Source organism: Pezoporus flaviventris, unplaced genomic scaffold (genome assembly GCF_033815535.1).
Source record: "Pezoporus flaviventris isolate CSIRO_AGI_PZ_B2104156 unplaced genomic scaffold, CSIRO_AGI_Pfla_v1 ptg000002l, whole genome shotgun sequence".
NCBI classification, from domain to species: Eukaryota; Metazoa; Chordata; class Aves; order Psittaciformes; family Psittacidae; genus Pezoporus; species Pezoporus flaviventris.
The window spans coordinates 50,951,537-50,967,566 of record NW_026892550.1 but is presented as its reverse complement, the minus strand read 5'-3'; the positions used below and the strand labels follow the sequence as shown (position 1 = coordinate 50,967,566).

The 16,030-nt window shown below is 37.0% G+C and overlaps 1 protein-coding gene across 1 annotated transcript in view; it reads right to left on the bottom strand.

The window, feature by feature from the left end:
* GSTCD (glutathione S-transferase C-terminal domain containing) overlaps nucleotides 1-16,030 on the bottom strand; it is a 57,718-nt gene that overhangs the window by 39,271 nt on the left and 2,417 nt on the right. The window contains exons 3-6 of the mRNA XM_061478056.1: nucleotides 13,489-13,920; nucleotides 11,481-11,930; nucleotides 5,829-6,083; nucleotides 5,195-5,288 (exon numbers count right to left, since the gene is read on the bottom strand). Of these exons, the coding sequence (XP_061334040.1) occupies nucleotides 5,195-5,288; nucleotides 5,829-6,083; nucleotides 11,481-11,930; nucleotides 13,489-13,920 (1,231 nt within the window). The remainder of the gene's footprint in view (nucleotides 1-5,194; nucleotides 5,289-5,828; nucleotides 6,084-11,480; nucleotides 11,931-13,488; nucleotides 13,921-16,030) is intronic.

Sequence of the window (16,030 nt, the reverse complement as noted above, 5' to 3'; positions counted from 1 at the left end):
ACAATATCCCAATCCCCAAAATGTAGCATCTCCTTTTGGGAAAAATTACCACCACTACCAAACATAAAGAAAGGTGTCACAGTAAGAAGAGCTTCATGCTCATGTCACCATTCTTTCTGCAAATCAGACAAGCTCTCTATTTCTAACATCAACATTTTGTACCCTATACATTGTCGTGGTTTAAACCCAGTCAGGTAACTTGTTCACTCACTTCCCCCCCCCCCCCCTTCTTTCCCTCCCCCTACTCCCGGAGGGACGGAGAGGAGAATCGAAAAGAATGCAACTCCCACAGGTTGAGATAAGAACAGTTTAGTAACTAAGGTATAACACAAATCACTACTGCTACCACCAATGATAATAATTATAAAGGAAATAACAAGGGAAGAGAATACAACACCTCAGCACCAGCCGACCGATAACTTGCCCCCCTCAGCCTGACCAAGCACCAATCAATACCTCCTCCAACCCTGCAGTCCACCAGCCCTTCCGGCTAACTCCCAGTTACCCCTGGGCATGACGTGCTGTGGTATGGAATACCTCTTTGGTCAGTTTGGGTCAGGTGTCCTGTCTCTGCTTCCTCCCGGCTTCCCCTCCTCCCTGGCAGAGCATGAGGCTCACAAAGTCCTTGGCCAAACCAAAACATCCTTGTTATCAGCTCTGTTCCCAGGCCGAAAGTCAAAACACTGCACTGCACCAGCTACCAAGAAGGAGAAACATGACTGCTACTGCTGAACCCAGGACAACATAAATAACTGAAGATGGCATCTTTAGTAAGATTCATATTCATGCATATATTAAAATACTCCTATTAATATAAGCAAGCCTCTCAAAAAGGAAAAGAAGCACTGAAGATCAAATTCTCATGTGAGACAAATTATTTAGGAAAAAGAAGACATAAAGGCAACCTTTCAAATATTATATACTTCTATTTCCTGCTTCTCTCCCATACCCACCCAAACCCCCCACCCCAAAAAAGAAAAAAGCCCAAACAACAACAACAAAAAAAAAGCCACAACTCCCCAAGAAACCATTTTTAATATATTATGAAATTCTTCTGTGCCTTATAAATCAAGGTAACAAATCTCAACAACCATTTAAAGGACAGCCTTATGTCACAACAATGAATGCTTAGCTTTCTAAATTTTGTCTCATTTCAAAAGCCAAGCATTCTCATCTCATAAGTCTGAAGACTTGAATGGAAACAAGGGGCAACTATCGATCAGGGTCTACTTTTATTCAGGCGGTTTCTATGACAGTTTTATATAGCCATTTAATTTTGCCATCAACTTGCCACTCATCACAAAGCAAGCATAAATCAGGGTCATTCTGTCTTCAGCTAGGCAGGTATACATTGCCTTGCAACAGATCAACACCCATTCTTACACCTGTGTGCTAGAAGCAAAAGATGTTAAAGTCCTTTTCTTTTTCCCTACCAGCTATTTTAAATTCATACATGGAAAATTTCACCTCCTCAATGAAACATTTGATCCAATCAATTCAATACAAGGAATGAATTTCTCACTAGGAATAACAAAGCATATAAAATACTTCACATATTCCACTGGGAGTCATGTTTATACATAATCCGTTAAAAGGCACTTGTTTAGGAGAAACCAGCCCTATGAACAGGACCATCTTCAACACTAAAGGGCTATGTGTCTTAATTAATTAATTGTTAAAAAGCAAGCTGTAAAGCTTGTAAAAGCACTTGTAAAATGCATTCATTTATTTTGATCTAGTCTTATTTATTTGCCTACATGTTTTAAACTGACTTCTACCTCAAACTCATGTCTCCTGCTGTGCACACATAGTTTTTATTACAGCGGTCCCTCCACATTCACCTGTCAGTAGCTGTATTACAGCTAAGGCACTCTTTTCTGGTCTACTATAATTCTTTCATTTAAGAAAAAAAAAAATTATGAGGAAAAGGGTATTACTCACAAGCTTACAGAATGTAGTTTACTACTTGCTATATTCATTCTGTGAGCAGTTTCCCACTTTGGAAGGAAGAGTGCAAGTTAAACGCTACTTTTTTTACATAAATACCATCCCATGCACACTTTGTCATGCTACCTAGTAATTTCAGAATAAGATACCACAAGTAAAGCACTTTTAAGTACTTCCTGCTTAAGTATTTCAATTGATGAGAACAGAAGTAAGGGTTTGTGAGACTGTGGGTCAGTTATTTCCCAAATTTCACAGTTGCTGTTTTAAAGAAACAAAAATAGATTCCTGTTAAAAAATATAACATTTCTCTGTTTGCGTCACAGTGAACACAATGCTTGATGAAAAAAGGCCAGTACCAAAGTCTTACATCCGCATATTCTGTCAGAATAATAAAGCAGCAACAAGAGTTATCACTCTTCATCCCCACATACATTCACTTTCCCTCTCTCCTTAATGTGCCTTGGGTATGGCCAAAGGAAGCACCTCTGTTCATAACAAGCCAAACTTATTTTGATGTCCACAAAGCCTTTGCAGTGAATAGGAAATTAACCTGAAGACAAGGAAGGGTTCCATACATACATGAGATGAGGAACACAACTAAAAAATCCGGGGTTGACTGAAGTTAGAAAAGGATCACAAAACAAAAAAAAAAAAACAAACCTTTTCTACTGCTGCCTAACATGAACTATGAAACCACACCCCCATTTCTTTGTTGGCCACAAATCTAATGAAATATAACCTCCCTTTTCCAAGGCCTGAGGTTTAATCAGCAGTAGCACACAATTTCGACTCAACATTCTTATTTCAACAAGCCCCTCTTCCCAAAACTTCAGTCACTGCCTTGTCTGGGAAAAAATGAAAACATTTTCTATACTGACTTACACCATATGATTATTTCCCTGTAGTACTGATGCAAGTACCTCATTTCCCTTCAGTCTCACATTGTGACCACCTACACTTTTATATTCTGACCTGCCACACTCTTCTTTGACTGTTTGTACACATTCACAACCTTATCTACCTTTACTTCTAAATGTAAACATGACTCCAGTAGAATCAATCCCAGAACTTCCACATACATATGACACAAATTGAGTTACCTAAGCTGACACAGAGCAAAGAAAGTATATCACGTATGCTATTAAATTAGGATTTCCCAGCAAATGAAATTTCCTGGGGATAAAGAACCAAAGTGAGTTTTAACTGAAACATCTCCACTTTGTCTTAGCTGCTATGAACATTAATAAGAGGAAATTTATTTATCAGTTACAGGAGTAATGTGTTTGAAAGCTTGAATTCCATTACTCAAATCTAGTTGAAAACCCTGTCAGATTCAGTGACTATTTTCTTACCATACCAGGTAGGATTTAGTATTAAAATATTGGAAATTCAATTCATACAACAACAATTAGGCTGTACTAGCAAAAGAATCAAGAAACTGAGAACAGTACCACTTAGAACAGCAAAGGTAAGCATGCAGATGTATCCAACTGAAAAGTAAAATCAATTCTCATATCAGGAAATTTCTTTTTGTCCCATGTGACTCTGTTGCTCCTGGACTAAAACCACAATGATTTGGAGGTTCCCTAAATTAGAAAATGGCATCAGCATCACTCTGATCTTGGGTGGAGAAAGACGAAATCTCCCTCTCAGCACTTGCAGAGCTAGCAAATTCTTCCCCAAAATTTAACTGAAACCCAATTTCAGATATCAACATCATTAGTAACTATTTCAGCAAATGTGAAAAGAGAACGAACACGCACTGACACAGGCAGGAAACAGTAGGACGTGATTGCTCCCCAGTCAAATCTAGTCGTTCCAGCACAAAATTTCCAAATATATATTCAAAATGCGTTCTTGTATGTTATGCATCTTTTTAAAAATTTTCTTTCAAACAGAAGAGATATCTTGCCAAAAGTATGAACTAAAATTTACAGCCAAAACCCTGAGCACTGGAAACGAGCAAAAATGTTTATTCACTTCCAAAAAAATACTGGAACTTGTCACAGAAGTTAAACACACGTAATCCTCCCTAAGCACTTTAGCAGTCAGACTACAGAGCTATTTTAACGTAAGAAGCATATCCAAAACATTCACATAAGGTCTAAAGAAGCATGACATAATGCTGACATATGCAAACCCAAGTTTTGGGTTTTTATTATCCTCTCATGCAGAAGGAAAGAAAGGATTAATCACTGAAGCAGGGTGTGCAACTTCCCAGTAAGGGTTCTCTCAGGACAAAACTAGAGGTAAACAGTTAATGTTAGGAGGATGGACACTATATAAAACCGTAAGTCTGCTCATGGTACACATGATGGGTTTTGTGTGCTACATAGATCCAAACTAGAGGAAACCAACTCCAAATTTAATCTCATTTTTATAGCCTGTGTATTGTAGATAGGAATACATGCTTGTATTCAGACGGATAGTAAACAATGTATTAGTCACCAAAGAGCATCTGTATGTTGCATGTATATTTCTGTATTCTTTAAATCAGAAGTACTATGCCACTGAGGCTAGACTGACTGCAGTATGTAATTTATGCTATTTACACAAAAAACATGATCTTTTTTCTTCCCTGTATGAAGCAGTTATTTTCCACTAACTTCTTACTGTCTGACAGTAGCTAGAACTTTTAGAGGAAACTCTACTGTATAGTGGAAGAGGTATTCAACATTCATAACACTAATAAAAACAACAAACATTATCATTAACCATTTTTTTCTCTGTAGAACAATAGCCACTAGGCAACAAACTGCCCTGCAATCCAGCAAAATAAACAAACACTATAGGACAGGACAAAAGGAAAGACTCGCTCATATGTAGCTACCAAACTTTGCTAATGAATATGATTTTCATCAGAATAAATCGGCTGCTGCTGCTTTGGGAGACAGAGTCCATGTACAATACTCATGACAATCATAACAACATAATTTAGTCAGAATTTACTGTTCTATATATGAAGATAAGTTCAGGAAAGTAGGAAACAGTGGGAAAAAATATGGTTCAGAAACAAGGTCAAGCTTTTACTCCCAGTTTGGCCACCAGCTGTTGATGACCTGAGGGAAGTCATCTCACCGTGTGTCTCAAAGAGACTGAATTTTAGAACAGATTTAAAACTTGCTTGCCTGTGCTACCTAGCTCTGCAATACGTTGAAAAGTGATGTATCTTCCTATGAAACAGTTAAGTAGCTTTTCCAGAAGACAGCACTGTTAAATATGTACACACATACATAAAACCCCTTACCTTCTCCAGGACTGACCGCAGATGGTAGATGGGTCCAGTCTAGGGTCCAAGTGGGGCATGGATGAGGAGCAAACTTTGCTTCAACACCATTCTCCTATGAGAAAAGACAGGGGACAGGGCTTAACAGCCTGATCCTTTACCCACCGAAGCTGGTAGCAAAATTCCTGCTGAATTTAATGGCATTGAATCAAACTGTGCAACTAACTTTCAGCCTAACTGAAACTGAACACACATCTGAGTCTGAGTCTACAGTTTATTGGATTCAAATTATGGATTTCTTTCATTTTCCCAAGAAAGAGGCCAAACATAGAAGCAATGTTTTTTGCCATCTGTTATATAAATAACTTTAAAAGAGGAATATAATTTTGCAATTCAAACAACAATTTACTTTGATTATTCAGAATTATTGATAAGGCTTCCAGCAGTCTTATCGTTGCTCAATTCCTGAATTGACTGTCAAAACAAAAACTTAAAATCATTTCTAAGTCAATGCATATCAGACAGAAGATAGGCAAAAGGTATTAAACTGCTCATGGCTGTCAGACTTTGCTTTTGCTATTCCAATAAATTTTACCTATTCCAAGTCAAGCCGATCATTACAACTAAAAATAACTCATTAAAAAGCAAAAATTACCATTAACTTAGTCATAGTTGGCCTTGGACCACCTATAAAATGATTGTCTTCATTCTCCTCTTCTAATTTATCAGGAACTGAAGAGAAGTCTTGTAACTGTTCTTCTGAAGCAGACTTCAACTCTGGAAGCTGGAGAAACTCCATACTGCATTTGGCAGCTGCTGTCTTTACTCCAGGTACTTCTTGAACTCTTTGATACCAGCTGGATATCAGAGGCAAATTTAAAAGATTTTTGCCTTGGGTTTTGCAGGAAACCTAGAAAATTAAATGGAAAGGTTACTTGCTACTGTAAACTTCTTCTTACAAGGCACAGGAAGGCATGAACTACAGAAGTGAGCTCAGCTCCATGCCAAGCACGCTTACTCATAGCAAGATGCTAATGAAAAAAGCTAGCTAGTTAAAAGCTCGGTCCTGCAGGTAGAACTGACAGTTGGCTATTTAGACTTTATCTGCAATTGCCATTCGCTTAATAGGACAGAAAGGTTTACATGACCAATTTTAATCATAATTTCAATCAGTAACAGGAAAACACTACTTTAATATTCTTAATTATCTGCTATTTCTTAGCAAGGGAATAATTCATTTTTGTTGGTAATCATAAAAACAACCAAGCAAACAAAAAAAAACCTAAAAAAACAACAAGAAAACAAACACAAAAAATCCCACAAAAACAAACAAAACCCCAAGCAGTAATCTGAAACAAATACTGAACTCTATGCAAGACACTATGGTACCTGAATGCTGCTGCTTCCCACAGGCACCCTACAGCCCTTAAAAGCTCACCACTGACAGCGGTTTTGCTGGCAACCCAACCTTAAACACCTTTGACTATGTGGTAACAGCACAACAGGCACTGGCACACATTTTCCCTGATCTTTATGGATGTCTTTGCACTACATCTGTGACTTTTTTTTTTTTTACTAGCATCGAATCCAAAACTTTTTATTTAGGTCATATATTTACTCAAGCTTTTTTACTGTCTTAACTTCACATACAAAAATGGTAATTAATAGACTTCTTTGCTGAATTAAGTATATATGATGGTGAGATGAAACAGCCTTCAGTAGAAAGAGAATTTTAAGTGTAAAAAAAAAACTAAACACCTGTTTAATTAAGAATATAATGCACATATTTCAAAAAGATACCCAAATCTTATTTTTAGATGAAGATCAGCTAATTTTAAAAAGGATGCATGTGATGAACTTAAGCAATTTTTGTTCAGGCTCCCAAATGTTTTGGAATGGTGAAGAACATCCTTGCACAGGAGAGGTTGTGAAGTTTCCATCCTTAAAGTCACCTAAAACCTGATTGGACATGGCCCTGGGCAAGTGGCTCTAGCTGACCCTGCTCCAAACAGAAACGTTACATAAAATGACCTCAAGAAGCGCCCTCCAACCTCAACTATTCTGTGATGCTGTGCCTGCTTTAAGCAGAAAATAAAAATCACTATTACAGGAAAAGGCAGAAAAGGCCATAAGGAAGCAGTGCTCCTCCACATATCTGTCCTCGGTGTGAAAGCAGAGGCTGGTAAAGAAGATTTGAAATGATGTAAAATGTCAAGCAGCTTTCTTGCATGCTACATCTATAATGTTCTTAAGGCAATCACAAGTAATTAGTAACAGCTACAGGAGCCAAGGGAGTATGAACTTGGTAATTTTAGTATCCAATATCCTAATAGTAACACAGGCAGAAGTACATTAATTCAGTTAAGGAAGAAGTCTTTTGGAAAGCAATTCTAAGAGACACCACTACACTTGATAACAAGTGTTCTAAACTGTATTTCAAAAAGTGAATGGTGGTTTCTCCCAGATGGAGAATGGAGCTTTTGTTATTCTTCCACTAATTTTAAACAGTTACAATAGAAAGCGTAACAAAGCTAACCTCAGACAGATAACAGAAATGGAATGAGGTAATAAAAAACAACTCTTCAGCTTCATTATCTTACTTTTGGTAATTACAACTACAATCTCCTAGACAGGTCTCCTCGTAGTTATTGTATGATTCTTCCCAGACACATACCCATTGAGGAATTCATTATTATTCACACCCTTAAAGTAGAGTGGAAGTGCAACTACCATGATTTTATTTTAACAATCCAGGAAGTTCTGTCATGTAAGTGACAAATAACATTTTAATACGGAATTAAACTCCAGTACTCCCATCAACAAGAGAAGTTGCATTTTTAACCCACTGTATGCAAGAAGCTTTCAGATGCAAGTTACCTAATTTTGATGATAACTGGAGGAATCAGGGTATAATTGCTCAGAAGACAGTAACTGACCAGAGAACAGAAATAAAGTAACATTATCCTGGAGCTCTTATAATTTAGGTTAAATGAAACTGAAGGCCAAATTTTTTAGGACTATCCTTGGTGCAAGATAACACAAATATATTATACAATATATAGTTCATAAGCTGCAGACCACCAGGGTTCAAGGGTCACACATGAAAAGCAAATAAATACAGTATTCTTAGCTGCTCATAGTATGTAGAATCATAGAACCAGCTAGGTTGGAAAAGACCTTTAAGATCATCAAGTCCAACCTTTACCCCAGGACTGCCAATTTCACCACGAAACCGTGTCACTAAGGGCCCCATTTGTTGGAACACTTCCACGGACAGAATATGCTCTTCTTATTAAAAAGGCCTTGGAAAAATAAAGACAACTGAAATATATTAAAGTTCTAAAACAGTAGGAAAGTATTTTCTTACTGGTTTTGTTTAGTATCATCCATATAGAAGTTGCTGTTATGTGATGCAGCAAACAAATCAGAGATTAAGCATCCCAGTTCAAAGGTAGCCATATTAACCTACCTCTGGACTCCCGTATTGCTATCATCATGCAGAAATCCACTTAGGACATCTTGGTTAAAGAAGTGATAAATCAGACATTTGTCACATATCAGAGTTAGCTAGGAATTATCTTGATTTAAGAAAATGTTTCTCTAAATCTGACTGACAGCATCTTCTCCAGGAATTATATTTGTTTTCAAACACCATAAGGCAAATTTGGCAAACCAACTTGCAAAATCAAAATGCAAATGCCAGCTTCACTCGAAAACTCTTCCTGGCAACAGACGCTAGTTTAGCTATCAATCTCATAGAGTAACTGCAGGAATACTGGTAGTAGGCAAGATTGCATCATTTTATTGTCATGGGAAATAAAGACACAGTTGTCATTTCCTTAACTGTTTTCTGTGCATACATCCTCATAAAACTAAGTATGCAGATTGTGCTGAGCAAGACTCTCACAGTCCTGTCACAGAATCTTCTCCCACTGTAAAACTCATTTTGAAGCTGAGCTCCAATCAGTTGTACTATTAAGTAGTACCTCTTTCCAGAGGTGAGAAAAGGGTAGAGGGAGAGAAGGGATGCAGGGGCTGTTGGGGTATTTTGTTTTGTTTTTAAGTAAATAAAAAAAAAAAAAATCAAAAATAATAATAAAAAAAAAATCAAGCTGTATGGCTTTATTAGGCTCAGTACATATTTTGATGTATTTTCCTATTCCCCACGTTACCATGTTAAGATATTTGTACGACAGGATCTGCAAGACACTGGCACTTACTAAGTAAGCACTACAAAAAAAAAAAAAAACACCAAAAAACAAGCATCACACACAGAGAATCTCCTTCTAAGGCACAGATGAACTTTGTACAAAGATCCACCACAAAAGATTCAGTAACAAGTGACTATGGCTTTCCCCTACAAAAGGGGTGAAATAAACTTTTAACAGATCATTAATCTAAAGGTACAGAGACATGAGGACCTTACTAATTCAACTTAACAGTCAATATGACCAGTATCTGGCAAACTGCATAACAGAGTGCATGAACTGCTACATCCAGCAGTGTTTCTGCAATGCTGTTCTTTGCTGGGAGCAAAGATTTCTTCTCGAGTTTTCTACGGGCAGTGTGGTACCCTGACCGCCACCTGTGTCAGTGCTTTTTCACTCTTATCTTCATGAAACTCTTGGAAAGTTTCCAATTCCTCCATATACAGATGTTCAACAGAAAGTATGGACTTTCTATTAGTATACAGGTAACACAGGATTCTATTAGAAATTAAAATGCAGTGAACCTCATAGGACTGCAAGGAGAATTTAACTTTCCACTTAGAAACTTCACCCCAAGAGCTTCTGGCAATGTAACCTTTCCCAAGGGACTTCTCCTTGCACTGCAGTAAACAAAGGACCTCCCATAACCTGTGGAAAACAGTTTAGTAGCAACAATACTATGAATGACAAAACTACAGATTACTGAAGTTTCAGGGGCTGAAGAACACACCAATAAATCTGTTTCCCTAGACACACCATCTCATTTCCAAGCAGGCTCACAGTAATCAGTGCTTGCTTGAAGAAGAATACAGATTAAGTTTCGTAAAAACAAAACTGCAAAGAATAAAAGGTTTGCTGACACATTGATACTGTGCTTCCCCAGGCACCCAATTTACCTACAGATGTGCTACAAAACTGCCTTATTTTGTATGTGGGCTTGATAAAAAGCTGGGTTGGCTACACAGGAATGTTTCCTCCCAAACAGAAAAGTCATTCCTAGGAACAAAAAGAAAAGAACAGCAGAGATAAAGAATAATTAACCTATTATGAAGAGAAATGAGCAAATTGGAAGTCATAGCCCAGTGTATTTTAAAAGGAAACACCTGTAGACTAAAGATTCTCAAGAGAATCTCAAGAGATTATATACTAGTAGCATAAACAAATGAGCTTTTGGAAGTCTCTGCCTAGTCAATACCCGAGTACCTCTTCAGCTCTAGTATAGGTAAGTATAGTCAAGGATTTACATCTATGAAAGCCATCATAGTCCCTGAATCTTTTTCCATTCCATGCCTCCCTAAAAGGGATTCTTACTTTCTTAGAAGATACTTCTTTTCTTTTAGGCATATCTGCTTAAAAATCAAAACAAGTCAAATGAAGTCACATAAAGTTTCAAATCTTTGCTGAAAAGAATTCTAATTCAGATAAAATCATGCAGTAGAAGTACAACTAACTGGATAGGAATTTACTGAAACTAAAATAAAAAATAGGTTCATACTTTCCTCCTTTTTTTCTATGCGTATTACAACATATTTTAAATGTTCATTTTAAATTTCTCATGAGGGACATCCCTTCTAGTATTTCAAAATTATAATACCACTCTCAACTCTCCCCCTTTTCAAAATTTAAAATTTATGATGGAATCAAACTTCCAAACCTCAAAAAATTCCTCATGCATAAAATGGTCTCATTTTAGTAAACAGCCATTGAGCCATGGTCATAAATCTGGTACACCAAATTTGAGCAAAAAAATAGGTTCATGTTTATCTATTATTGCTTTATGAACATTAGAATGTACTTTAAGTGTCTGTTTTAAGTATTTTCTTGGAGAAATTTACTGGGCAACTTGGTACTAAAATATTTCAGCATAGTATTTCACAGGTATCAGTGTTTCCCCAGTATTGATATGCTATGTATTTAAAAGCAGTTTCGGTGATCTCACCCTGCTCTTTGTTCACACAGAAACAAAACCAAACCTTCTCTTTTGGGTTAAGTTCACATTGCAAATGTCACAAAATACTTTAAATTAACGTATTTTACAACGTTACAATTCTTAAAAAATACATATATATAACTTGGTATTTGCAGAACTTGTATCTTACCAAGAACTGATGAATGCATGGCAAAAGCACGATGTCTGCAATGGTAAAATAAAGCCCTTCTGCAAAAATGTGGTCCAAAAGTGGAAGGTCTGAGGTTTTTGTTCTCCTGATGTGAGCAGCCTCCCTGTTGACTGCATCTGATGCTTCCGGGACAAGTATCTTGGAGAAAGCTATGCTCAGTTCCAAACTTGGGATTGGATGTTCATGCATTTCCAGTGACCTTTTTTCCTCTGTGACTGCTTTAGCAAGTAGAGGCACTGCAGCCTTTTGTTGTTGAAGTTTCTGCCTTCGAATTTTGTCATCATTATGTACTCGGACAGGCTCTCCGAGCTTCCTTTCAAGCTGTAAAATGGCAGGAGGAATAGTCTGACAGTGATCAGGAGATGCCGCCAAAAATTCTTCAACAGCCAGAGGTATGCTGATCTCACAGAGTCTGGTCCACTGGCTAACCTGTCAGATAAATATATGTAATTAATGCCTCTACAGAAAGAGAAACAAAATCCAAAGTACCTTTCTACCCCCTTTAAGCAAAGAAATTCCACATTTAAATACATTCTTTGATAATCTTAGAAACTCAGGGATTCTGTATTATTTTTGCAACAGCAGAAGTAGGAAGCTAAATTTTACATGTAACAGAATGAACACTTATCCAGAATTGCATATTTTTATGCCTTATTATTGGTGTAAGATTAGAGTGGCTGCGTAACTCATGAGAAGGAAAGCTTATATATGTCATCTCTCCCAAGTGCTGGTAATAAAACCAGATTGCACCAAACAAATTTTGAGCACATTTACTTTACAGACATGCATTATTACAGTTTTTTTTGGCATGCAACATAAAAAAAATTTATTCTAACCAAACAGCACCTTAAAAAAAAATTTTTTTTCATGTTACTGTTTCTTGTCCTACTTTTCTTATTATCTGTACTTAAATGTTTTAAAACTTATAAATTCTTGTCTTTCCTTACTTAGTTTACTCACTTTGCAGCCATCTGAAATATGGAATCAAATTTTCCAGCAGTTTCAAGTACTGGATGAACTAACACAGGGATATGCTTCCCCACACCTGCTACACACCAACAAGGATGAACTGAGTTGGTGACACACTTATCAGTGGCAACCATAGATGTAGTGAACATGAAATAATGGTGTTCAACCTCCTGAGAGGAGTTAGTAGGGCAAGTCTAGATGGATGAACCGCCAGATGAGTAAATGCTACAGATAAATGGGCTCAAGTATCAACTCAAGGGGTAGTAGTGGTTAGTTAATGTCTCGCACTCTACCTGAAGGTCACTTAGAAGTAGAGCTCTTCAGGGACCTGTGCTGAGGCCCATCTTATTTAATTTTCTTTACGAACGACCTGAGGGGCAGATGGAATATACTCACAAAGATAACAGTGAGTTAAGCAGAGCAGTCACCAAACTCCAACAGCAAGCTGCCATCCACAGTGACTTGCACAGGCTGACAGGAACCAACACGAAACTCAACAACTGCACCTAGGATTGACAGTCCCATAATGGCACAGGCTAGGGACTGACTACCTGGCCATGCAGCAGCTCTGCTGAAAAGACCCTGAATATCTTGGTGAGCATAAGCCAAACATAAGCCAGCACCTTGGCAATAATGAAAGTTAACAGTATATGGCGCTCTGGAAATCAAAATTAACAATAAATCAGGTGCTTCCTAGTTCCTCCAAACTGCAAAAGATGTACTTTATAACTCATTGAAACTACCCTGCAGATGAAGCAAAGATCTAACCTTTTTTTTTTTTTTTTTTAATTTCAGTGTTCTTTTAGTGCTGCTAAAAAAAAGTAACTTTAAAAAGAATTCTCCTTCCTCTTTACACCAAAATACAGATACTTCTCTGTTAAGGAAATTCCCATTTCTAAGCAAATTAAGTTTCATACTAAAAGAGCTTGGTTTACATCAACATTATAAGTTCACTTCAGAGAATAATTAATGCTGATTAAAAATCCTATTCATGTATGTAAAAGAGAGACGCACTTACTTCTGCACAGGCTTTTAAGCAGGTCTGCTTAAAGCCTAAGAGTTCCAAAAGATCCTTTTTAGATGGATCTGCCTCATATGTTTTCTGTATTACATGCCTTAAGACAACAGAAAGCCCAGCTCGGCAGAACTTCCCGTCTTTCACAACAACAGCAGGTAAACAGCAGCTCTGCACAACTACTGGAAGCTCGCTTCTGGAGATTACATGGACATCAAGATCGCCAAGGAGGTTTTCTGTCACAAACTGATCATCCACATCTTCTCTAGTTGGCACTAAGAAAATTTTGAATAATTTGCAGTCACAGTAGGATAGCAAAAACAGTGAAACAGATGTATGAAGGGGAAAGATACTATCTCTATACTGATGAGAAAAACCCAAATATAGGTGTTCTTCAGTGACACTGTCTTTCATCTTCCTCCTGAGCTGAAGTTCCTGGAATAAAAATCAGAATACAGTACTCATAAAAGAATTTAGAACAAAAAAAAAAGAGGTTTGAAACTGTGGTCCTATCACTATCTACTAGACCCAATTTTAACACAAGACACTATTAAAGACATGCAGCCTGAATAAGTGGACTGCGGGCCCTTCCTGAGAGAAAAGACTGGCTTCACGTATTTACTGCCTCTTCACATACAAAGATCATTTCCCTATCGGTGACTTGCAAGACTTCTTTTTATATTTTAGAGCATTTCTGGCATTAAGAAAAACATTCAAAACCAAAAGAAAACATTTCCATTTATTCTTTTTTTTAGTGTATAAACATTTTATAGCCAGAATTTTTTTATACATATTTATTTAAATCAACAGTCTCCCACAACATTAACCATCCGTTATTGGAAAAAATGTTCCTGAGCACATAGAATCATAGAAAAGTTACGGTTGGAAAGGACCTTAAGATCATCAAGTTCCAACACCCCTGCCATGGGCAGGGACACCTCCCACTAAATCATATCACCCAAGGCCTCGTCCAACCTGGCCTTGAACACTGCCAGGGATGGAGCATTCACAACCTCCCTGGGCAACCCATTCCAGTGCCTCACCACCCTAACAGAAAAGAATTTCCTCCTTATATCCAAACTAAACTTCCCCTGTTTAAGTTTTAACCCGTTACTCCTTGTCCTATCACTACAGTCCCTAATGTAGAATCCCTCCCCAGCATCCCTATAGCCTCCTTCAGATACTGGAAGGCTGCTATGAGGTCTCCATGCAGCCTTCTCTTCTCCAGGCTGAACAGCCTCAACTTTCTCCGCCTATCTTCATATGGGAGGTGCTCCAGTCCCCTGATCATCCTCGTGGCCCTTCTCTGGACTTGTTCCAACAGTTCCATGTCCTTTTTATGTTGAGGACACCAGAACTACATATCTACAATGGTCAGTTTCCCAATACACACATTTCCCTTTCTGTTCTTGTAATTGTTAGAATTCACATATACAGGGTATTTAGGCCATGGGAAATAATAATCAGTTTCTATATTATATATTAATCTAGAGCCTGGTGACATACTCATTTATGGTCAAGAGGACACATACCAAGAAAAAGCCCATTCATTTCAAGAATGCTACACAAACACCTCAAACACACAACTGCTTTTAAGCAGTTAAGTGCAACAGTAACATAGCTAAAATTAATGTTTTCTCATTATATTAAAAACTTGAATTCATTTTCCTTATACTTGGTTGAAAATTAAATTTCTCCTATTAAACGATTCCATAACTTTTTTTATTAAACAGTGATTCAATAATTTTTCTTTTCCACCAATTGTCCATTAACTGATAAATCATAACTGGCAATGAAGAGCTTTAGACACTAGATGGCACTCTTACAACAAGAATTATAGAAGCAAGCTTGCTTTTAATGAGAAAGAAATGTATGGTTTTTTAGATGCATATATATATACACACACACACATATATATATATATATAAAAACTCGCAAGTAACACTGGAACAGCACCAGTCTTCCAAATAACTGTCTAGATTAATAAGGTCTTCATATGGTTACATGAATATGATGGAATTATTTAAAAACAAAAAAAAGTTTTTATCTGCTAGATCCAGATTATTGGATTTCTTTTTTTTCCACGTAGATTTGTACATCAAATTTACTACTTTATGTTATCCATCACTGGGCAAAATTAATTGTCCAAAAAGAGGCAGTGTGAGAATAAAATCAAGTCCACCTAACATTAAGTAAAGGTCATAATAATGACTCTTATAGTGGAGTATTTTTAAACCATTACATGGCTTTGTCTCAGAACAACAGTGGCTCAACATAATAGTACTACTATTGCTTTTTTTTTAATTAATACATGTGCCACACAAAGAATAGTACAAAACATAATGAAATACCTGCTTTCCTAAAAGCTATTTTATTTGGATGAATCTTGACAGCATATAAATTAAGACAGATTCAATACCCTAAGTACAGCTCTGTGGAAGAAATTATATAGTGAAGGTACTGTTGAGGAGATTAGTCAAATAGCGTTATTTTACCTGCTAGATCCACTTACTAGCATTTAAACTCATATCCTCAACTACAGTAC